The sequence below is a fragment of the Vulpes vulpes genome, chromosome 8, assembly GCF_048418805.1.
Source record: "Vulpes vulpes isolate BD-2025 chromosome 8, VulVul3, whole genome shotgun sequence".
Classification (NCBI taxonomy): domain Eukaryota; kingdom Metazoa; phylum Chordata; class Mammalia; order Carnivora; family Canidae; genus Vulpes; species Vulpes vulpes.
In genome coordinates this window covers 104362946-104387467 of record NC_132787.1, presented here as the reverse complement: position 1 = coordinate 104387467, position 24522 = coordinate 104362946, and the positions used below count along the sequence as shown (strand labels likewise).

Genomic DNA, 24522 nt, shown 5'->3' with positions numbered 1-24522 from the left:
TGAAAAGCACATTTTCCTCAGTGTTGGGACAGGGCAGATACAATGGGTGACTTGCATCTAGTGGTTGGTTGTCATGCCAAAAGAAGAACCATCTCTTAAATGATCAGAATTGCACTCAGTGTGGCAACACTATGAGAGATACTAGCGGAAATATCTTCTGAAGGAAACAACTGGGGATCCCTGGGTGGCGCAGCGGTTTGGCGCCTGCCTCTGGCCCAGGGCATGATCCTGGAGACCCAGGATCGAATCCCACATTGGGCTCCCAGTGCATGGAGCCTGCTTCTCTCTCTGCCTGTGTCTCTGCCCCTCCCTCCCTCTCTCTCTCTCTCTCTATCATAAATAAATAAAAATTTAAAAAAAAAAAAATGAAGGAAACAACTGATCCAAGCAGCCTTTTTCTAATGGCATTCCTCATCTCTACCACATAAACAAAAAATAACTACTTTCTCTATTCTCCCAAGAATGACAGACATGTAACTAGCACCTCCCTCCATGCACCAGAGAGAAGGTAGCTAATCACATACAGTAGACCCTTTAGGAATTAGGACTGAATTCTCTTAGTTGAGAAAGGCTCTCTCTGCCACAGTTCGGTCCAAGACACATTCCCAGCATGTGGAATGGGCCACCACGTAACTGCCACCATGTGCTCTTATCACTGTAGCCCCCAGCACCTTGAAGGACTTCTGTTTATGTAAGCTAAGTGAATTTAATTATGGGATTGTGTTGTAAATCTAATCAATGGCCACTAAGATATTCCCAAATGCAAAGAAAATGTAACAAAATATTAATAAGAATGTCTCTTGACTACTGAGACTATGGTTGGTTTTGTTTCTTTTCTTTTTTAAAGATTTTATTTATTTATTTATTTATTTATTTATTTATTTATTTATTTATTTATGCATGAAGGACACAGAGAGAGGGAGAGGCAGAGACACAGGCAGAGGGAGAAGCAGGATTCCTGAGAAGAGCCTGATGTAAGACTTGATCCCAGGACCCCAGGCTCACAACCTGAGCCAAAGGCAGATAGATACTCAATCGCTGAGCTACCCAGAGGCCCAACCCCTGGGAGTTTCTTTTTTTCTGATAAGTGTTTTTAAAAATAGCTACATATTACTTTTCTACAAAAGATTTTATTTATTTGAGAGAGAGAGAGAGAGAGGAGAGAAAGCACTCAAGAAGAGGAAGAGGGACAAGCCAACTCCCTGCTGAGCATGAAGCCCAATGCAGGGCTCGATCCCACGACCCTGAGATCATGACCTGAGCCAAAACCAAGAGTCAGACACCCATTCGACTGAGTCGCCCAGGTGCCCAAATATATATTACTTTTATGTTACACACAAAACCCACTTTTAAACTAATCTCCAAGAGTCTATATAACACCAGGAAATATTAATTAACTGTGAAAAAGCAAGACATGAAATCACATAAACAATGTTTCAGATTAAAACAATGGAAAAAATACAGCAGAATGTTAGTATGTCTTTCGGCAGTGGAGGGTGCTCAAGTTTTCTCCTGCTTCTCTTTATTTGCCATTTTCTTTAAAAAGCATGCTTCGATGATATAATGGGGGGGAAAGTACTTCAGTTTTAAAAATCAGATTTCTTGGGTCACCTGGATGACTTAGTTGAGTGTCTGCCTTTGGCTCAGGTTGTGATCCCAGGGTCCTGGGATCATCAAGTCCCCCATTAGGCCCCCCGCAGGAGCCTGCTTCTCCCTCTGCCTGTGTCCCTATCTCTCTGTGTCTCTCATGAAGAAGTAAATAAAATCTTAAAAAAATAAATAAATCAGATTTCTTATTTTAGCAACCAGATTTCATCACTGCTTTCTGTTTCAATAATTAACAGCAAAACTAATGGCATTGGACTGCTCTTTCCCAACCTACATTCTATATAATCCATTGTCACAGGCTCAACAATACCAAGGTATATTTCTGAAATCATTTTCCTAGTTCATATTTACGAAGTTTTTATCACAAACTTTTCAATATGTCTCCATTTTGCTCAAAGTACATTCCTTCTAAGCCCTACATAAAGGCCCATGTCCACATAATGCCAAATACTCCCTATAACCGGGCACCAGGGATAGTAGCAAATAGTTTTGCTATTGTAAGAAAGTGTAACAGTCATAATCGGCAAAACCTCCATATATGTGCCTGGCACCAGATAAATGATTGAATAAATCCATCTGCTCCACGGAACCGCCTTAAGATATCACTCCTCTTCCATAGCTCAAGAAACGAAGAATCAGCCAGGGTAAATAACCCACTCAAGGCCTCAAAATTTGTAAGTGACAAAGCTGGTATTCAAACTCAGGTTAGACTAGTTAGAAAATTTCAGCCGTTTCCGCTCTGCAATACAGACTGAAGAAATGCCTTCTAGGGCCAGCTTTGCCCACCATCTTGTCATTTGACCTTGAACAAATAGTCTGACGCCTCAGCTATAAATTAAGGAGTCGGGCAAGATGACCTTAAGTTCCCTTCCTGCTCTACTATTCTGTGCTCCAAAAGCTTCCCCCATTTGTCTACAGCACACGGAAATTCCTTTAGTGAGGAAACAATTCAGCAACTACTTGTCCAGTTTATGTTCTGTCTTGTACATCCTTTGTATGATAGCAAATTCCCCAGTTTTCTTTGTGTCTGGCATTACCTCCCTAGAACCAAGAGAATATGTTGCCACTGGCATCATGAAACAGGAATTTCTAACAAAATTACTTCTTTCACTGTGTCTAATAGCTCTCTCCTTTGGTTTGTCACTTTCAGGACTGTACATGGACATACCAGTTGGCCAGAGAGATCTCATATCTGGGGAATCGTCAAATATCTGATTAGTGGACACCAAAGGGCTTTCAGTACTGACTTTGAATTGAAACAGATCAACTGGAACCATCATTGTTTAGATTCAAACTCACATCTTTAAAAAAAAAAAAAAAAAACCACATCTTAGACAAGAACATGCACAGTACTTCCAGCAACTCCTGCTTAAAAACACAGGACACACAGGGAGAAAAACAAAGGCATTACTTCCACTCTCTAAAACATATAGGTCTGCTTTACTCAGATGAAAAGCCAACTTTTACACAAATTTCAAAAAGGGTCCAACAAAAGCTAAATGCCTATATTCTCATATTTTCCTTTTGTATTCTTCTAGGAAAGGTTTTATCCTCTTAACAGTATCACTAGTAAATCTTCTGGACAAGGTATTACTTTTATAAATCTGTCAGCACTCCCAAATACGGAGATTGCATCACTCCAAGATGTTCTGATCTAGCTGATTAGAATGTACTGTCAGAGCAAAGGAACTGATCCTTATCCCACCGTATGAAAATTATACTCTGGCACTTAAGAGGCATGTTCTCCACTTTTGTGATTCAGGAGTAGTAGCAGAAAAAGGCCCATGCAAAATTCGAATTTGACATAATAGCTAAAAATTAACACTGCCAACCAGCCACTGTGGAAGCTGACAATCACAAAGATTCTCCAAATCACAGTCATCAGATTACTCTCACACATATTTATTGATTTTTCAATACACACTAACTGAATGCCTACAGTGTAACAGGCACTGCTTTAGGTGCTAGAAGTTTAACGGTAGAAAAGCCAAAATCCTGAATCCCTGTTTTATATTTTATTTTTATATTCTGTATATCATGATGAAGAAATATATAAACTTTTAAGTAGATAAATTAGCATAGGGAAAATACTGTGCTTTCATGGAAAACTATGCATAGTCTAGAGCAGGGGTCGGCAAATTTTTTCTTAAAGGGCCAGGTACATATTATAGGGTTTGTAAGCCATACGGTCTCTGTTACAAATACTCAACACTGCCAAGGACAATACAGACACGAATGGGTTTGCTGTGTTCCAATAAAACTATTTACAAAAACAAGTGCTGGTGTTTTAGTTTGCCAAACCCCTGATCTAGAGCACACCCTTTAAGATGATCGGATTCTGATTTCATGGAATTTATTTTACAACTCTAAATGTAGGGAACTGGTAGCAGTGCAAAATACTGTCTGTAGACACGCACATGAATTGTCTTGCACAAATAACCCTCCATACCTTTGAAAAAGCTGATTTATGTGTCCATTTATACACACCCAATTCAAAATAACTTTATTGCATGCAAATTTGTGCTTTTTTAGACTTCTCCTTTGATTTGATATATGTGCCTGGTTCCCTCAGTTAATAAACAGGCTAAATAAAAATTTCAACATGTTCAGGGTGCCTGGTTAGCTCAGTCAGTTGAGCATCCAACTCTTGATTTTCACTCAGGTCATGATCTCAGGGTCCTGAGATCAAACCCTGTGTCAAGCTCCATGCTGGACATGAAGCCTGCTTGAGATTCTCTCTCTCCCTCTCAGCTCCTCCCACCCCCAGTCACACTCTCAATCTCTTTAAAATAAATAATTTTAACACATTTATTTGATATCTATGTGGGAGTCATGATTTAACCTTTTTCTGCAATGATCTTTTACATTTTGGAGGTCTCACCTAGATGCACAAGCGACTCACCTGACAGAGCCAGGTAAACTCCGTTGCCTGAGACATTCATCTCACACAGGCTGTGTAGGCTCGAGTACAGCTTTCCCCTTGGCTCCCAGAGGTGAAGGAAGGTGGAGAGCAGAACTCTGCTGATTGTTCTTCTAATTTTTATTTTCCTCTCTACTAATTTCATGTGTTGATTTTGGTTCATTTAGGTTATTTCCCTTTGATGGCAGCAATGGCTGTGGATTTGGCTTAATACTCTATTTGGTCAACTCTATAAATGGATTAATGGGTTACAGAGATCTATTCTCCAATGTGGGAGAGAAAATGGAGACTCCAGATTTGGGATCTTTTTCTGCTTATAGGGCATTTTAAGTTAGAAAAGGAGTTGTACTAAGCAAAGTGATAAGCCTCTGAAAGGTTTTAAACAGCAGAGTGATATAATCCAATTTATATTTGTTTCATTTTTATTTTTATATTTTATATCGCTCGGGCTGTTATATGGAAAATAGACTGCAAGACAGCTAACAGAAAAAGAAGAAAGAGCAGCTAAGAGGCCAGTCTGGCAATCCAGATGAGGGGCAGGAGCCAAAGCACGGGAACATGGCAAGATCTGAACCAAACTGGAAACAGAGTCAATATGATTGTCTGACAGACGGAGAAGGAGGCACAAAGTGGAAAGGGGAGGGGAATAAGGGTGGCTCCTGTGCCCCGGGCCTAGGTAACTGCGTGCATGATGAGTCCTCTGCTGAAATGGGAACACCTGGCAGGTGTGGGGTAAGGGTAGAGAGCTGAGATAGAGAACTCCACTGTGGACCTATTCAATATAATGTGCCTATTCGATCTCCAAATGGAGAGCCCAAGATTAGTGGATACATAACTGTAGCTCAGAGAAGGAAAGACCAGAGATGGAAATTTGGGAGTTATCAGCACACATGTATTGTAGAAAGCCTAGGGACAGAAGAGCTCCTGAGGGGAAGAATAGAAAGAGAAGTGACAAGGACTAAACTGCTGGGTTCACGAAGGTCAAGGGGAGAGGGGTGAGGCCCAAGCCCTGAGCCACACACAGAAGAACTAACCAATGAAGACTGAGAAGAGCCAACTGTATGATAAGAGGAAGACCACAAGAATATGGTGTTCTAGATGTCAAGGCAGTGTTTCAAAGCGGTCTGATCGGCCATGTTATGTGCTATTTAGAGATAAATCTAAATGATCTGCATGTGAGATCCACATTAAGGAAGGAAGGGCACTTGATTGATTGTACCACTGACTCTCCAGGAAAAGCAACACTTTCTTCGTTGGCCAAAATTCTCTCTGCGGGTGTTTTGTTTCTAGCGATTATGGAACAAACCTGTCATTCACCATTTTGCCCAGAGGTATATGCTGCGATCATAAGACAGAAAGAAGACCAAGTTTTTACCCCTAAGCTTTATGATTAAAACAGGGAGGACAACATCTATATAGAAAGGAAACCTAAAATATCTCACAAAATGGAGAATGATAACAGGGCCTAATCCCCCTCCCCGCCCCCAGCATACTCCTCTGTCACTGCACCTGGTCCTTTTCCCCACAGCACTTAACTACACACTTATTTACCATCACCCTCCCCTAGATCATGAACTAACAGAGGCAGGGTAGGAAAATGGCTGCATTCACCAACACATTCCCAGGTCCAAGCACATGCTCAGTATATTCTTGCCAAATGAATTGAAGTACCAGTCGGTCTCCTCCAACTGCTTTTATAATACAGGAAAAGACAAAATGGCCAACGGGCAAAAGAGCAAAGGGGTCACCCCCCTAAGAATTTTAATTAGCACTTAGTTTTCAGATACTGTCAAGTCTAACATAAAATAATTTATTTACAATTTGCATGGGTGATAAAAAAAATATGTTGCCTTAAGAGGTGAAGGTATGGAGTAATTGTTAGAAAGTATTCTACAGCTATGCTCTTAAGTCTTCTGGAAAATTATGCCAAAGCCCCTCAGAGCAGTAATATTTGAAATGCTGGACTTAAAAATAGATGCCATATCTCAGAGTGGCTACATGGAGGTGAACAAATATCCAGAAATACCTCTGTACAAACATGACAGAGTGGCTGAGTTCAGAACTAGATGAACAAATTTAATCCGCCACATACAGAGCAAGAAAAATCACTTGTACTGAAATTTCTTTCTTTTGGTCATAAATTTCTCTTTGTCTGCCTATCAAGCAAAAAATACTGAGGAGAAAATTATGGTACCCATTTTTTATCCTTTGCTGGAGCAACAACCCAATGCGCCCAAATGCAAGCATCCATATAGAGACTACAAAGTTTTCACTCCACTTCTTAAAACTGACTTCCAAAGGCTACAACTCAGTAATTTCAAAAGCACGGACTCCCACCCCCCTCAACCAGAAAGTACTTACTGACAGTGTGTCTCCCTGAGAACCACAGCATGGACGTTTAACCCAAACCAGTGACTAAACCCCTACGAAGACAGGAGCACATGAACCCAGTGATGGTATCAGAAGCCCTTGGCTCTACCACAGACCTTTCCAGATTTGTGAGAACTCACTGAAGTGAAGAGACTTACACTCATTCTTTACTATGAGGCTTTTATTACATTGCACAACTAAAAAATGTTTGCATTTCCTTTGGCTTTACGTGCCTTTATGAGGGTGTGTGTGTGTGTGTTTTGTAATTAAATGAAGTATTCTTGAGCATGTATGCTTAATACCTAGTTACTTTTATTTGCAAAGACAAAGTTTTGTGGGTTTTATGCATTATGCTAGATGAGTTCCAGTGCTATTTCCCAACAGAAACAAAAGTGCTAGTGCAAGTTAAATATAATCCTTTTTTATTTGAATATTGTTTTTATTTGTAATATTTGAAACCCTGGATTTGTAATTTTGAAATCCTGCCCAATTCCAGATGCTTTGGATTCAAAAGTACTTTCCAAACTTAAAACATACTTTTAAATAGTGAATGTTAAAATAGTTAATGCTTGATTTTTTACAAATAATAAAAACACTTCAATAAAAACAATGTATTTATTCTTTTTCCTTAAAAAATTGTTTTAAAATAAAATGCTTAACTGCCAATATTGATTGTTGGTTTTGGTGATGTTGCATATAATCTTCATAGTGGCTTATATTTACACGTCTTATTATTTTTTTAATTTTTTGTGTTTTTTTAGAGGGAGTTAGTTTGGCTTTTTTTTGAGGGGGTTGGAGTGGGAGAGGGAAAGGTAGAGAGAGAATTTCAAGCAGGCTCCATCCCCAGTGCAGAGCCCAATGTAGGGCTCGGATCTCCTGACCTTAAGATCATGACCTGAACCAAAATCAAGAGTTAGACACTTAATTGATAGAGCCATTCAGGTGCCCCTACATGTTTTTAAAATATATCTTCAATTGCCTTTTATTCTTCTAAATTAAACAGCTTCCTAAACAAATAATGATGCTTTATCCTTTTACATTTTTCCTCAAGGTTACACATCCATACATATTATTAAGCATGCAAGCAATCAACTATCCAGTCATGAGGGGTTTTGGGAGCTCCTGACACACTGGGGCTTAGAACTTAGGGTCATCTCCAACAGAGACAGCATTAACCACCCTGGCTGGGTTTCAGGTTGGGTGCTACAGGACATTTGGACTCCCTCTAAAAACCACTCAGTTGCCAAAGGTTTAAGTATAAAGAACTACCCTAAGATTAAATTACATTGCAGAAGAAAACCAAACCTAAAAAACTATTCCTGACTTTCATCTCAGGAGCTGCAGTTGAGTTAGACCCTAGAATTTAAAATGCAAACAAACAAGCAAAATAACACCTCTTGGTCTCTGAGAGGAGGGGGGGAAAAGAGCATACCGAGAAAATAGAGAAAGGGCTTGAAAAAACCCACTTGGCCATAAAAGACTCATCAGTTATGGGGTTCTGTATGTGGCAAAGTGTGTACATCAGGAATTGCACTTAATCTATAAAGATTTCAAGTATTCAAGAAAAATGGTAAGAGATAGAGTTGCCAAATTTAAGCTAAAAGAACATTAAGCTGTCTTCCTTTTTAGTACAGGCCCAAAGTGGAGGATCGGGGCCTCATACCTGATTTATGTTCCAATACATCACAATGCAAATCTCCTAAATTTGGCATGAATCATATATTAAAAACATACTTCCCGGTTTTATAGGCCTCAAAGAAATCATTGTGTCAAATATCAGCTTGGTAAGTTTGATAAAATCTTTAGAAAAATGGCAGGCTTTCAGAGCCCTGGGCTCTCTCCTTGCTCTGAAGGACGCTTACAAAAGAAGAGGTTCCAAAGAAAGACAAGGGCACTCTAAAACATCATGCAGTGCAGGGTAAAAAGGCAGTCAGGAAGGAGCATTGAATACAAGTCCCAGCACAGTGCTTAGCTGGGAAAGAACGACATGCTCCCACTGTTACCACACGCAGTCACCTGGGAGCGGTCCCTGTGGGCTTTTTTGCACAGCCTGTGTTAATTCTAAGTCACAAAGCACAAACTAAAAAGGTCTAAGAAGACAAGCTACCATTTGTCAAGAAAGCAGTTACTCACCATCTGGCTGGCATTGACCCTTATCATTCATGCTCTTTAAAGTCCGTATTACTTGGAACAAAAAAATCCACCCCAACAAATAGACAGAAAGTGAGAACTAAGTCATGGGTCTCCTACAGTCCTAAGATTATATAAATGTCATGAGCCAGGCAATGAAAACTAATACAGATAGCAGGACGGGGAGGGAGAAGATGGGTGAAATAGGTGCAGAGGACCAAGAGTGCCCTGTGATGAGCACTGGCGAAGTACTTACAGAAGTGCTGGCCACTGTAAACCCGCAATTAATGTCACACTGTATGCTAACTACACTGGAATTATAATGAAAGCAAAAACAACAGAGACAACAAAAAATGTTTCAGGTGATTTTAATGCCTTGGAATTAATATTTCTGAAGTTAATCTGAAGAGCCCAGGATACAAACTTTTATATAAAATATAACTTCACACCAATGACATCATAACTGAAAAATACCACATCCCAAAAGAAATAGTGTTTTTAAGAGTATCAAGGGGTAATGGGTGGTTTTTATTTCCTCATACCTTGTACAACACTTGGAATAATTAGAAACGTGCATACATTGTCTAATCAAAAAAACTGTGTGCTTGTTCCTTTTAAAGATCATTTTATAAAATGCAGATGAGGATACCAATGGGAGATTGATTTTTACTAGCCCCCGCCCTCTTTTTCCTCTTCCACCCATTCCCCCTGAGCAGAAACAGAGCTGCTGTCTCTGCTCTCTCCCTCTCTCTTACTCCCGAAGTCCCATCAGTAGCCAAGTCTATCTTTCAATCCTATCCCCACTGCCGTCAGCAGAGCACAAACGGATGAGGTGGCTTTAGTGCACAAGCACTCAGGACAGCCCCTCCTGCCTCCCCACCAAGCGGCTCTGGGGCTCTGAGGCCTGTGGTTCTTTATCCACTTAGGGAGCCTCCTGATGCAGCCCTTCATGCCCCATCTTAGACCTCCACCCCCATCCACTGGTTGATTCTCCTAAGTTTGACCTAGAAAAGCACCACCCAGGACATTAACACCTTATGGGCAAGTGGTAAGACCAAAACATAATAAGCACTCTGCAGAGGAAAATGAAGAGACTTCTCTCAAGACGAGCAGTAATGTGTAGGAGGTAAGCTGATTTATTCTGTTTCTCTTGAAGACTGTCATACTGGACCGGGGCAAGGCATTTCTCATGATCTGTACAAGCCTTCATCATTAAACACCTCTGGGACATGCCATCTGGCAATGCAAGGATAACAAACCTCTGAGATTACTGCCTGCTGGTTCGATCTTGCTTCAAATTATTCCAGAACTCAAAAGGCTACAACCATTAAAAATGGAAGCCCAGCAGAGGTAGCACTGGTACCATCATCTCTCCTGTATGTGGCTTTGGTGTATTCATATTAGATCCTGTCTAAGCCATTCTCCTTGGAAAGCCAAAATAATCCTTCCCAAGTGCAAATCTGATTATATCACTCCCCTGCCTGAAGCCTATCCAGGCCTCCCTACCCACAAGCCACCCTGATTTATAAGACCTCCACCATCTGGCTCTTGACCCCCATCCTTCTCTCTCTGTGCCCCAGCCATGTTGGCTACTTTCTCCCTGACATCTGCACACTGCTCCCTCTACTTCTAAGATCTCCCTCCCACTCTGAACCCCACCCTCTCCATCTGATATATGTAACCATCCTCCAGTCTCTCCTTGGAAGTCCATCTCCATGGGCAGGTTTCTGAGTACCCTCTGCACCAGCCACCAGGTCCCAGCTCCACACTGGGTGGCGCATCTACTCTCCCAAGCGCTCCAGAGCACCCTCCTTACTCCCATGACAGCATTCTTCACACTGGACTCGAACTGCTCCTTTCTTCATTCCCTGTCAGCCAACTCTGTGAGGAAAGGGGCAATGCTCTATACACCATTACTCTTCTGGCATCTAGCATCCAGCCTGACACACCATTGATGCAATTAATAAATGTATTCACCAGGAGGAGGGGCAAGATGGCGGAAGAGTAGGGTCCCCAAATCACTGTCCCCACCAAATTACCTAGATAACCTTCAAATCATCTTGAAAATCTACGAATTCGGCCTGAGATTTAAAGAGAGAACAGCTGAAACGCTACAGTGAGAAGAGTTCGCGCTTCTATCAAGTACAACTTGTTTTTGGCCACTCTGCACTGAGCAAAATGACTAGAAGGAAAACCTCACCTCAAAAGAAAGAATCAGAAACAGTCCTCTCTCCCACAGAGTTACAAAATCTGGATTACAATTCAATGTCAGAAAGCCAATTCAGAAGCACTATTATACAGCTACTGGTGGCTCTAGAAAAAAGCATAAAGGACTCAAGAGACTTCATAACTGCAGAATTTAGATCCAATCAGGCAGAAATTAAAAATCAATTGAATGAGATGCAATCCAAACTAGAAGTCCTAACGACGAGGGTTAACGAGGTGGAAGAACGAGTGAGTGACATAGAAGACAAGTTGATGGCAAAGAGGGAAACTGAGGAAAAAAGAGACAGACAAGAGACCATGAAGACAGATTAAGGGAAATAAACGACAGCCTGAGGAAGAAAAACCTACGTTTAATTGGGGTCCCCGAGGGTGCTGAAAGGGACAGAGGGCCAGAATATGTATTTGAACAAATCCTAGCTGAAAACTTTCCTAATCTGGGAAGGGAAACAGGCATTCAGATCCAGGAAATAGAGAGATCTCCCCCTAAAATCAATAAAAACCGTTCAACACCTCGACATTTAATAGTGAAGCTTGCAAATTCCAAAGATAAGGAGAAGATCCTTAAAGCAGCAAGAGAAAAAAAGTCCCTGACTTTTATGGGGAGGAGTATTAGGGTAACAGCAGACCTCTCCACAGAGACCTGGCAGGCCAGAAAGGGCTGGCAGGATATATTCAGGATCCTAAATGAGAAGAACATGCAACCAAGAATACTTTATCCAGCAGGGCTCTCATTCAAAATGGAAGGAGAGATAAAGAGCTTCCAAGACAGGCAGGAACTGAAAGAATATGGGACCTCCAACCCAGCTCTGCAAGAAATTTTAAGGGGGAGTCTTAAAATTCCCCTTTAAGAAGAAGTTCAGTGGAACACTCCACAAAAACAAGGACTGAATAGATATCATGATGACGCTAAACTCGTATCTGTCAATAGTAACTCTGAACGTGAACGGGCTTAATGACCCCATCAAAAGGCGCAGGGTTTCAGACTGGATAAAAAAGCAGGACCCATCTATTTGCTGTCTACAAGAGACTCATTTTAGACAGAAGGACACCTACAACCTGAAAATAAAAGGTTGGAGAACCATTTACCATTCAAATGGTCCTCAAAAGAAAGCAGGGGTAGCCATCCTCATATCAGATAAATTAAAATTTACCCCGAAGACTATAGTGAGAGATGAAGAGGGACACTATATCAAACTCAAAGGATCTATCCAACAAGAGGACTTAACAATCCTCAATATATATGCCCCGAACGTGGGAGCTGCCAAATATTTAAACCAATTAATAACCAAACTGAAGAAATATTTAGAAAATAATACACTTATACTTGGTGACTTCAATCTAGCTCTTTCTACCCTCGACAGGTCTTCTAAGCAAAACATCTCCAAAGAAACGAGAGCTTTAAATGATACACTGGACCAGATGGATTTCACAGATATCTACAGAACTTTACATCCAAACTCAACTGAATACACATTCTTCTCAAGTGCACATGGAACTTTCTCCAGAATAGACCACATACTGGGTCACAAATCAGGTCTGAACCAATACCAAAAGATCGGGATAGTCCCCTGTATATTCTCAGACCATAATGCCTTGAAATTAGAACTAAACCACAACAAGAAGTTTGGAAGGACCTCAAACACGTGGAGGTTAAGGACCATCCTGCTAAAAGATGAAAGGATCAACCAGGAAATTAAGGAAGAATTAAAAAGATTCATGGAAACTAATTAGGGTGAAGATACAACCGTTCAAAATCTTAGGGATGCAGCAAAAGCAGTCCTGAGGGGGAAATACATCGCAATACAAGCATCCATTCAAAAACTGGAAAGAACTCAAATACAAAAGCTCACCTTACACATAAAGGAGCTAGAGAAAAAACAGCAAATGGACCCCACGCCCAGCAGAAGAAGAGAGTTAATTAAAATTCGAGCAGAACTCAATGAAATCGAGACCAAAAGAACTGTGGAACAGATCAACAGAACCAGGAGTTGGTTCTTTGAAAGAATTACTAAGATAGATAAACCATTAGCCAGCCTTATTAAAAAGAAGAGAGAGAAGACTCAAATTAATAAAATCATGAATGAGAAAGGAGAGATCACTACCAACACCAAGGAAATACAAACGATTTTAAAATCATATTATGAACAGCTCTACGCCAATAAATTAGGCAATCTAGAAGAAATGGATGCATTCCTGGAAAGCCACAAACTACCAAAACTGGAACAGGAAGAAATAGAAAACCTGAACAGGCCAATAACCAGGGAGGAAATTGAAGCAGTCATCAAAAACCTCCCAAGACACAAGAGTTCAGGGCCAGATGGCTTCCCAGGGGAATTCTATCAAACGTTTAAAGAAGAAACCATACCTATTCTACTAAAGCTGTTTGGAAATATAGAAAGAGATGGAGTACTTCCAAATTCGTTCTATGAGGCCAGCATCACCTTAATTCCGAAACCAGACAAAGACCCCACCAAAAAGGAGAATTACAGACCAATATCCCTGATGAACATGGATGCAAAAATTCTCAACAAGATACTAGCCAATAGGATCCAACAACACATTAAGAAAATTATTCACCATGACCAAGTAGGATTTATCCCCGGGACACAAGGCTGGTTCAACACTCGTAAAACAATCAATGTGATTCATCATATCAGCAAGAGAAAAACCAAGAACCATATGATCCTCTCATTAGATGCAGAGAAAGCATTTGACAAAATACAGCATCCATTCCTGATCAAAACCCTTCAGAGTGTTGGGATAGAGGGAACTTTCCTCGACATCTTAAAAGCCATCTACAAAAAGCCCACAGCAAATATCATTCTCAATGGGGAAGCACTGGGAGCCTTTCCCCTAAGATCAGGAACAAGACAGGGATGTCCACTCTCACCACTGCTATTCAACATAGTATTAGAAGTCCTCGCCTCAGTAATCAGACAACAAAAAGACATTAAAGGCATTCAAATTGGCAAAGAAGAAGTCAAACTCTCCCTCTTCGCCGATGACATGATACTCTACATAGAAAACCCAAAAGCCTCCACCCCAAGATTGCTAGAACTCATACAGCAATTTGGCAGTGTGGCAGGATACAAAACCAATGCCCAGAAGTCAGTGGCATTTCTATACACTAACAATGAGACTGAAGAAAGAGAAATTAAGGAGTCAATCCCATTTACAATTGCACCCAAAAGCATAAGATACCTAGGAATAAACCTAACCAAAGAGGTAAAGGATCTATACCCTAAAAACTATAGAACACTTCTGAAAGAAATTGAGGAAGACACAAAGAGATGGAAAATATTCCATGCTCATGGATTGGCAGAATTAATATTGTGAAAATGTCAATGTTACCCAGGGCAATTTACACGTTTAATGCAATCCCTATCAAAATACCATGGACTTTCTTCAGAGAGTTAGAACAAATTATTTTAAGATTTGTGTGGAATCAGAAAAGACCCCAAATAGCCAGGGGAATTTTAAAAAAGAAAACCATAGCTGGGGGTATAACAATGCCAGATTTCAGGTTGTACTACAAAGCTGTGGTCACCAAGACAGTGTGGTACTGGCACAAAAACAGACACATAGATCAATGGAACAGAATAGAGAACCCAGAAGTGGACCCTGAACTTTATGGTCAACTAATATTCGATAAAGGAGGAAAGACTATCCATTGGAAGAAAGACAGTCTCTTCAATAAATGGTGTTGGGAAAATTGGACATCGACATGCAGAAGAAGGAAACTAGACCGCTCTCTTTCACCATACACAAAGATAAACTCAAGGTGGATGAGAGATCTAAATGTGAGACAAGATTCCATCAAAATCCTAGAGGAGAATACAGGCAACACCCTTTTTGAACTTGGCCACAGTAACTTCTTGCAGGATACATCCACGAAGGCAAGAGAAATAAAGGCAAAAATGAACTATTGGGACTTCATCAAGATAAGAAGCTTTTGCACAGCAAAGGATACAGTCAACAAAACTAAAAGACAACCTACAGAATGGGAGAAGGTATTTGCAAATGACCTATCAGATAAAGGGCTAGTTTCCAAAATCTATAAAGAACTTATTAAACTCAACACCAAAGAAACAAACAATCCAATCATGAAATGGGCAAAAGACATGAAGAGAAATCTCACAGCGGAAGACATGGACATGGCCAACATGCACATGAGAAAATGCTCTGCATCACCTGCCATCAGGGAAATACAAATCAAAACCACAATGAGATACCACCTCACACCAGTGAGAATGGGGAAAATTAACAAGGCAGGAAGCAACAAATGTTGGAGAAGATGCGGAGAAAAGCGAACCCTCTTACACTGTTGGTGGGAATGTGAACTGGTGCAGCCACTCTGGAAAACTGTGTGGAGGTTCCTCAAAGAATTAAAAATAGACCTGCCCTACGACCCAGCAATTCCACTGTTGGGGATTTACCCCAAAGATTCAGATGCAATGAAATGCCAGGACACCTGCACCCCGATGTTTCTAGCAGCAATGTCCACAATAGCCACACTGTGGAAGGAGCCTCGGTGTCCACTGAAAGATGAATGGATAAAGAAGATGTGGTTTATGTATATAATGGAATATTACTCAACCGTTAGAAACGACAAATACCCACCATTTGCTTCAACGTGGATGGAACTGGAGGGTATTATGCTGAGTGAAGTAAGTCAATCGGAGAAGGACAAACAGTGTATGTTCTCATTCATTTGGGGAATAAAAATAATAGTGAAAGGGAATATAAAGGAAGGGAGAAGAAATGTGTGGGAAATATCAGGAAGGAAGACAGAACATAAAGACTCCTAACTCTGGGAAATGAACTAGGGGTGGTGGAAGGGGAGGAGGATGGGGGGTGGGGGTGAATGGGTGACGGGCACTGAGGGGGACACTTGACGGGATGAGCACTGGGTGTTATTCTGTATGTTGGTAAATTGAACACCAATAAAAATTATTTTAAAAAAAATGTATTCACCAAACAAACAAACATGAGGAAAGACGGAAAAATGGATAGGAATACAGAAGCAGTATTGGAGAGGCTGGGGAAAATGGAACAAATAACAACTTAGAAAAGCATCAAAGTTTGCTGCTTGAATGGCCTTCGTTCACTAGCAACTAAAAGAATTATCTCAAAGTACTTTTAACAACTTAGGAGTTTCCTGAAACCACAGAAAGTTGACACCAACCAGAATACTTCTTTTGGGAAATATACACACCATTAAGCTATTTTAAAAGGACAATTGTAAATATGAAGAACTTTCCCAACTGGAGGCTGACAGCAGTTACGGAGTTGACCTTCCTAAAGTCCTGCTCTGCAACACTCCTCACCCTCTTCTCCCCAAATCTCAGAAAAGGAGCTGGTTGCCAGCCATAAAGTAATCTAGTGCCAACACTGTACTACGTGGTTTTCTATTCAGGAGATCTTATTCCCCTATGTCTCTTTCTTATTGTAATCTAATGGTAAAGGTAGGGAAGCTTCTGTCACATGCAAGAGAATTTCTTAAAGAAGAATAAAAGGCCGAGACTGTGACTGCATGCCATCACTGACCAGATCCGTCTGACCGTTTCCTTAGGCAGAACTTATTTATAAGAGAAACAATGAAATGACTAAAGAGCACCAGGCTGTTGGTTTAGAATCAGACCTCCTGATCACTAACAGCTTAAAGCTTAAGATTCTGCAATACCTCGGAAACAAAAACCAAATGTCAATGTGAAAAACAAACACTAATTCCTAATCCCTATTTTAATGTGAGAGTAAGCAGTTTCCCATAAAAGAATAGTTAAGCATTATTTTACTGGCTCCAGGAAGCAAAGTGAAACTACAAATGAGTTCGCTATGTTTAATTTATGCAACCACATGCAGACCCAAACGCCTTCAATACAACCAGTTTAAAAATAAACTGTCTTTGCTTGTCCTACATTTACCGTAACTACTATTCAAATTACTTACTGGAATGTAATAGATGCCCATCTTGGGGGTTTCATTGGCAGTAAGAAGCATTCCTAAAAATAAACACAAAGAAAAAGGTAAACACACGGGTAAGAGAAAGGTGCCTTTTTCTATTTGTTTTACACTTTGAAATGCTCCAGGTGCTCAGAAGACACATGCCGCAAAAGAGCAGGGCCTGGAGGCCAGGCACCCCAGGAATCAGGTCACAGGCTTCAGTCTCTGATCCTCCTAGATGGGGAGCCTTCAGTATCATGAAGACCAGCTTCCCTACCTGCAAAATGCTCAAGCTGAACTAGCCAAGTAAGCAAGCAGTCTCTACCATTAGGTGCTCAGGTCTACATAAAGTTTGCCATTGTTCTTAAGGGGGAGAGAGTTTGATACTTTAGACGCGTAGATACATAAAATATACTTCTGGTGCACTAGTTAAAATAATAATGATGATGACAACAATGAAGAAGAAAGGCTTCTTTCTATTATCAGGAATCAAAGAACCAAGGCAAAGCATCTTCCCACAGAAGGTCACAGCAACATAGTTCCTCAGGTTTGCATTAAATTTCACACCTGAACTGAAAACAAAACCACTGACTTAAGGGGAACGCTCTGTGTGGCCATACCAGAATGGATCTAAAGAGCATCTAACAGCCCTTACTCTACCCTCATTCACTCCCAAGGGAATTTGATAAGACTCAACTAATAGATCCGCATTTTAAGAAAGCAGAACTGAAGTATGGGAAAAGTTCCCAGCATTTGATGAAAGCATCCCTCCAAGCCCCAGGAGCAGCAGCACCCAGTGACCCCATGATTCTGCAGCACAGTACCAGTGTGTCCATGTCCCGGTTTTGGTCTCTGCTCTCTGCCACATTTGCAACCTACTCCTCCCCACAAGCCTCCAAAGCAGTGCCAGTCCTCATAGCCCCTGTTCCAGAATGACAAAGAGCCTTCACAGATATTAACTTGGTGAACATGCAACAAGTCTCTGAAATAAGAAATAATAGCATCCATTTTTACAGATAGGGGGAAAAAAAAAAAGCTCAAAGGGACCAAGTGCCCTGCCACAAGCTAGAGAATTTTAGAGCCAAACCTTTCCCTATACCTTTTAGACACGATAAAAAGAAGTCGTTCTGAAGACTGAGGAGACAGATTACAACCAAAATGAAAGTTCTTGCGAAAGAGATTCCCTAAGCCTGGCTTCAATGGCTCGACTGTGAACACAGATCATTCAAAAACCACATTCCACAAGGAAACACAATCACACCTACCCAACAAACCAGTGAGAAGGCTCTAATCTAACTGCACAAAATAACTCAGACTAGAAAAAGCAGATTGTTTTCCACAATGGAATAGGATCTCACTTGGCCATATATGGACAATGATACAAGCTGACCTACTACCAAACTAAAGTGGGGAAGGTCAGGACTGAAACCAATTATGAATGAAAAAAACCAGGCAACCTGGCAAAGCCTAAGAACAAGAAGCCAAAAGAAGTACATAAAATCAGCAAAAGAAATTCAGTAGAAATTAAGATGATCACATTCAAGAGAGGAGAAGAGTGTAAGGCCCTGTGCCAGGAACTTGACTTCCAGATAACATGGCCTCAGAAAGTTAGATGGTTTGCTCAAGGACACCACACGGCTAGGAAGGAGAGAAGCGGATGTTCCATCGACTCCAAAGCCCGTGGAACAGGACTCTCAAACCACAACCACAGCTAAGATAAAATGAAAGACTTCTTGCGTGGTCAAATACTAAAAATTTCAGAAGTTCAAATATAAATGCCATACAGCAAAAGGAAAAAAAACTAATATGTCAACTGGAAAGCAAAAGACAACTATACATACAGTGTGAGGACAACAACTGAAAACCTATGAACACAAGATAAATACAAGAATTTCTTTCATGGAAACTGTAACAGTACTCGGGAGGAGAGGGTGGAATGATGAATGGTTTTTCCTCCCCCATGTCCTTTGTAGTGATGCTTATTAGTGTCAACAATGACAATATTAACTATAAAAGAGAGGGAGAAGCTCAGGAGCGCCTAAAGTCTAAGAGCCCGCCTTGGGGCGCCTGGGTGACTCAGTGGTTAAGCGTCTGCCTTCCTCTCAGGGTGTGATCCTGGGGTCCTGGGATCGGGTTCCACATCAGGTTCCCTGTAGGGAGCTTGCTTCTCCCTCTGCTTATGTCTCTGCCTCTTTCTCTCTCATGAATAAATAAAATCTTTTTTTTTTTTTTTAAGATTTTATTTATTTATTCATGAGAGACAGAGAGAGATGGGGGGGGGGGGGGCGGGGGCAGAAACACAGACAGGGAGAAGCAGGCTCCATGCACGGAACCTGACATGGGACTCGATCCTAGGTCTCCAGGATCAGACCCTGGGCCAAAGGTAGACTAAACCGCTGAGCCACGTGGGCTGCCCCAAATAAATAAAATCTTAAAAAAACAAAAAAAAACAAAACAAAAAAAAAACACCTCAAGTCTGGTATCTGCTATAGCATGTGCTATTCCGTGTGCTGTGCAGCTTCACGGTGCAGTCACAAAAACCTGGATGGAACGGCAGGGCCCTCCCAGGAAGCAAGCACATGTCAATTCTCACCTGCATGTGCTTCAGGGGCTCAAGGATTCACTGAAGCACAATGTTCAAAATCTGAAACCATGCTCTCTGCCAGTTCTACTTGGCCAGCTCCCAGGGCCAATCTGCAAAGTGGGCCCAGGCCCCGGGGGAAGTGGAGGAATGGAAGGGAAGAATCTAGAAACCGGTGGAGCCATGCCACATTGCCTTTTCCTTGTAATTCATTTTTATTACATTTTACGGAAGTAGCAGCCTGCCATGGATTGAAAATTTAAAAACAAAGGAAAAGCAAAATCTCAGTCCTTGAGACATGTTTGTGCTAGGCGGCCAGCAGCGGTCATTGCCATGAACAACACAGAGTATACAGTCTGAGTACAGAACTGTGCCAGAGAGGAGAGGCCAGGACCTCTTTCCATGTACTCAACTCCTGCCATGAGTGTGGGGTTTTCCCAAAGAGGGCACTGAGAGTATTTATAGGTGTCCTGAGCCACTCTTTTCGATGCTGGGAGAAGGCAAGGTTTCCTCCCATCTACCAGGGCAGGCAGTCTCCAGGAGCCTGGAAGGCAGCTGGGGAGACCCACACAGTGTTCTTTATAGGACTACTCAGCCTCAGCTCAAGCTTTCTGGGTGGAAAGCCCATTTTCTCTCTCCCAGTGACCTGAACCCAGCCATCCTGACTCCCAGCTGCTGCGGGGCTCAGCCACACGTGCTGCGCACCACCCCTTCCGGGCCAACCTACATGCAGCTGCCAGACACAGAGACGCTGGAGCCGGGCTGAATGAGCAACACGAGAAGGACCCAGAAAGGAGCCAGGAAGGCGGGAACATTTCTCAATATTCTGAGCCATCTCTGTATTAGAAAAACATGACAAAACAATAATTGTGATTCGGCTTTAATTACTTCAAAATGAGTAAGCAAGAAGATAAAGAAAGAAGAACGTTTTAGCTTTTCTAAAATATGATTAAGCTTGTTGATGATTAAGCACGAAACAGCAAGAGTGGTATTAAAGGGAAAGGAGCAGAGCGAGGGAAAGCAGCGAGACGCGTGAAATCAAGCCTGCTCACATCCAAACCCCAAGGCGGCAGCTGAGGTACTTGTCCTAATGTGCTTGCCGGCTCAGGAAATACATTACTTGGCTATTTTTTGGTGTTTGATTCACTTCTTATAAGATATCTGTCAGTCACCTTGTTCTTCTATCCAAAGCATTACTCTTAACATTTTTACCTCTCAGAAAAGTGTACTTTGCAATGAAGAGACCTGGTGGTCACCTTAACCTGGGGCCACACTGCCCCTCACTGGCCCTAGAGGGCTATGGGATGGGGTCTGACATGGAGAAACCACCATTTCTCTTGTCCAGAATACTTAACCTAAAGTCCACCACAGTTAGGCCGAACTTCTATTTGGGAAAAAATAATAAAGGCTGGAGGCACAAGGTAAACGACATTATGAAAACCAACCACACAGACCCAGGGTGAGGGGCATTCTCTGAGACTACTGACTGATCCTGGAAAAGTCAACATCATGGAGAAGGCAAAAACAAACAAACAAAAAAACAAAAAAACCCATGGGGGCTGTGTGTGTGTGTGGGGGGACACGCTATTATGGTTGAAAGAAACTAAACATGGCCACACATCGATGTAACACACAACTGACTACAGCCTGGTTCCAAACAATGGGCTACGAAAGGCATCTGGGGGACAATGGGGAATGTGAGAATGGACAGGATATAATGCTGGGGAACCAGAATTATCAGATGGGATCGGACTCCTAGAGGAACGTCCCTACTCCAACAAGATTAATGCTGCTCGCCCTTGCCCGACTTCAACACCTTGCATCTTGGCAGCATCCTACCCTGGGAAAGATCCCCGCGTCTGGCCAGTACCGTAAGACAGAAATATTATGCAAGCCACACATGTGATTTCATGTTTTCTGGTAGATACATTTAAACAAAAAATTTTTTTAAAACAGGGAAAATTATTTTAATATGTCCAAAATCTTTTCACATGAAAAATTAAAGAGAGCATGTGTGTGCGTGTGCATGCAAGCGGGGGGAGGGGCAGAGGGCAAGGGAGAGAGAGAATTCTCAGCAAGATCCACACCCAGCATCGAGCTGGATACAGGGCTCGATTTCATGACCCTGAGATCATGATGTGAGCCGAAATCAAGAGTCAGAGGCTTTACCAACTGAGTGCCCAGGCTCCTCTATTTCACATTATTTTTTATCTGTATAACGTCTTTGAAACCTGTTATTTTACACATAAAGCACACCTCTGTTCAATGAGTCGCCCTGCCAGTGTTCAAGGATCGTAAGTGGCCATGCAGCCTCCTGCTCCCAGCACCAGCGGCCCCCTTCAAACTCTCCCCTCAATCCAGCAAAACCTGCTCACCACCCTTGTTCCGACGTCACTTTCACCTGGTCTTACTCATCTTCCTGTCTAAGACCCCCTCTCAGACTGTCTACTCTCTCTAACTCGGACTCCACCATCCTCCACTACAGTTTATTCCTCAACCCATCAAAATCTGACTTCACCCCGACTTCTGCTATGAAATCATAAATATATAGTTGATTACAAAACTGCAGCTTCTCAGCTCTCCAGGGAGAGTAGCATGGAACTAGAAAGGGCAAGGGCTCCAGAATCAGGAAAGACTGGCTCTAGCTGAGGCCCTGCCACACACCAGCGGGGCGACCAATTCTGGCCCGATTACCCAACCATCCTCCCCTCCTAAGATGCAAAACAAACAGGAAAAAAGAAACAACTGTGTGCAACACTGACAACACAGGGTTCTGAACAGATGAATGATGCATGGGTATTGCCGAGCCTGGTAGCACAGGAGTGCTGAGAACTCGCTTTTCCTCCTACCTCAACTTTGACCATCCTCAGACCTGCCCAGCAGCGCTCACCCGATCGTCCATGCCTTACCCAATCGCCTACTTCAAATTCGGTCCCTTCTCTGGCCTCTGTCTGTTCCTGTGAAGTTTCTCAGCTGGGTCTTCCTTCTCCCCACACCCTCTCTAAATGGACTCAGGTCGTGACCTCTACACTTTCCTGCAGTGATCTCACATACTCTAACTTCTTCTGAAATCAACTCTACTTACATGTCTCCAAACTTCGTAACCACAGACCTGCTTCTCTCGAGACCACACTTTCTACCGGCCACTAGACCTGGCTCCCACCACAAGGCTATGGGTCCAGCCAGGGCCTCCTGAGTATTTGGCAAACACATTACAAATACATGCTTCTGGGCCCTCCTCGGGACACTCCCGTCAGTCCATCGGGGACTGGGCCCAGAGATGTGTAGTTTTTAAAAAGGCTCCCAATATGATACTGACAAGCAGCAGGTGTGAGACCCTCTGCCAGACACTGTCACTAACCTACCGCCTCTTGATATTTGAATGTTTAAAAAAGAAAACAATCTGTCTAAACTGGCTTGGTCTCTTGTGTTCTCCTTAGCTCAGAATATCCCCTCCTACTCTTTTTAGTTCCACACCAATCTATCCTTTACACGATGGACAGAACCATCTTCTGAAACCATGGTCTGAACAGGTCCTGACTACAGACTGAGCCCAAACCATTCAGCACATCACTCCTGGACCTCTGCCACCTTCATTCCTGGGAGAGCCACCAGGGCTCCCGCATAAAGGCTCCACCTCTTTCCCAACCAAGCCCCACGAATGATACCCTATAGTACCTGCTGTACCCTCTCCTTCTTGCCCTTCCTACACTGCTCCCTCACGTGGAACGCCCCATCTCCCCACCCCACCTACCAAATATATGCAAACCAACATCTCCTCTGCAATCTCCCCAGTTGCTATGGCTGAAACTCCTCACTCTAACATGCTATCAAAGTGCTGTTTGTACATCACAGAATTTTTCCTACTTTGCTTTGTATCCCACCATCAAAATGATCTGTGAACACCTGTCCTTAGAATACAACACTGCTTGAGAGTGGGGACTGTTCTTTACTTTTGTAACCCAAAATTCTTCAATGATTTGTCTCGAAGGTATCATAAGTCTTGAAATCCATGATGCGTGCTGAACATACAACACAGAAGACACCAAAACCCACAACTGCGGAAGCCCTGTGGATTATCAGGCAATCCCAGCCTTCTCCAAATCCCTGACCTCAATTTCCACACACCATTACTAATCACATAAAAGAGTGAAGGGCACACTAAAATAGCATCTCACCTGCCACCTGCCTATATATTGTTTATTTCTACTAATAGCTAGGCCAGCTAAGGACTGAGTCACCAAGTGCCATTTTCTGAATCATTCACACCACTTCCTGCTCTTGATTCTTCCAGTAAATATAATATCCAAGAATTGTCCTAACCAAGCCAAACCCTGTCTGAAGAAATGAAATCAATTTAAAACCCTATAACACACAGCCTAGATTTATCCCACTGAATGGCTACTGCATACCTGAGTTGGGGTAGAGGCAGACATCATTAATGTCATGTTCTGGCTCCAAGGAAGTAAATATTTTTCCCTAGAAGAATAAGCAAAAAGGAATTATTAAAACAGTTAAAGGAAGACAACTTTTAGCAATGTTGAGTAAAAAAAAATAAACCAGAGATCTAACCTAACCACAAACTACTATGTAAAGAAATAACATTACCTAGTTGAAAGTATAGAATTTAAGTCTCAAAAATAGTAGGGAATTCATTTTATCAACTTATGAAATGTGTTCACTTTAGATGAGAGATGGAGAAGTTGAGGCCTGGGGGGGAAGGTGATTTATCCAAGGAAATACA

At 42.0% G+C, this 24522-nt stretch overlaps 1 protein-coding gene across 1 annotated transcript in view; it reads right to left on the bottom strand.

Moving 5' to 3' along the window:
* Positions 1–24522, bottom strand: part of NOL10 (nucleolar protein 10) — an 88529-nt gene that overhangs the window by 41846 nt on the left and 22161 nt on the right. Inside the window, exons 12-13 of the mRNA XM_026009106.2 lie at positions 24191–24257; positions 17204–17256 (exon numbers count right to left, since the gene is read on the bottom strand). Coding sequence (XP_025864891.1) covers positions 17204–17256; positions 24191–24257 — 120 coding nt within the window. The remainder of the gene's footprint in view (positions 1–17203; positions 17257–24190; positions 24258–24522) is intronic.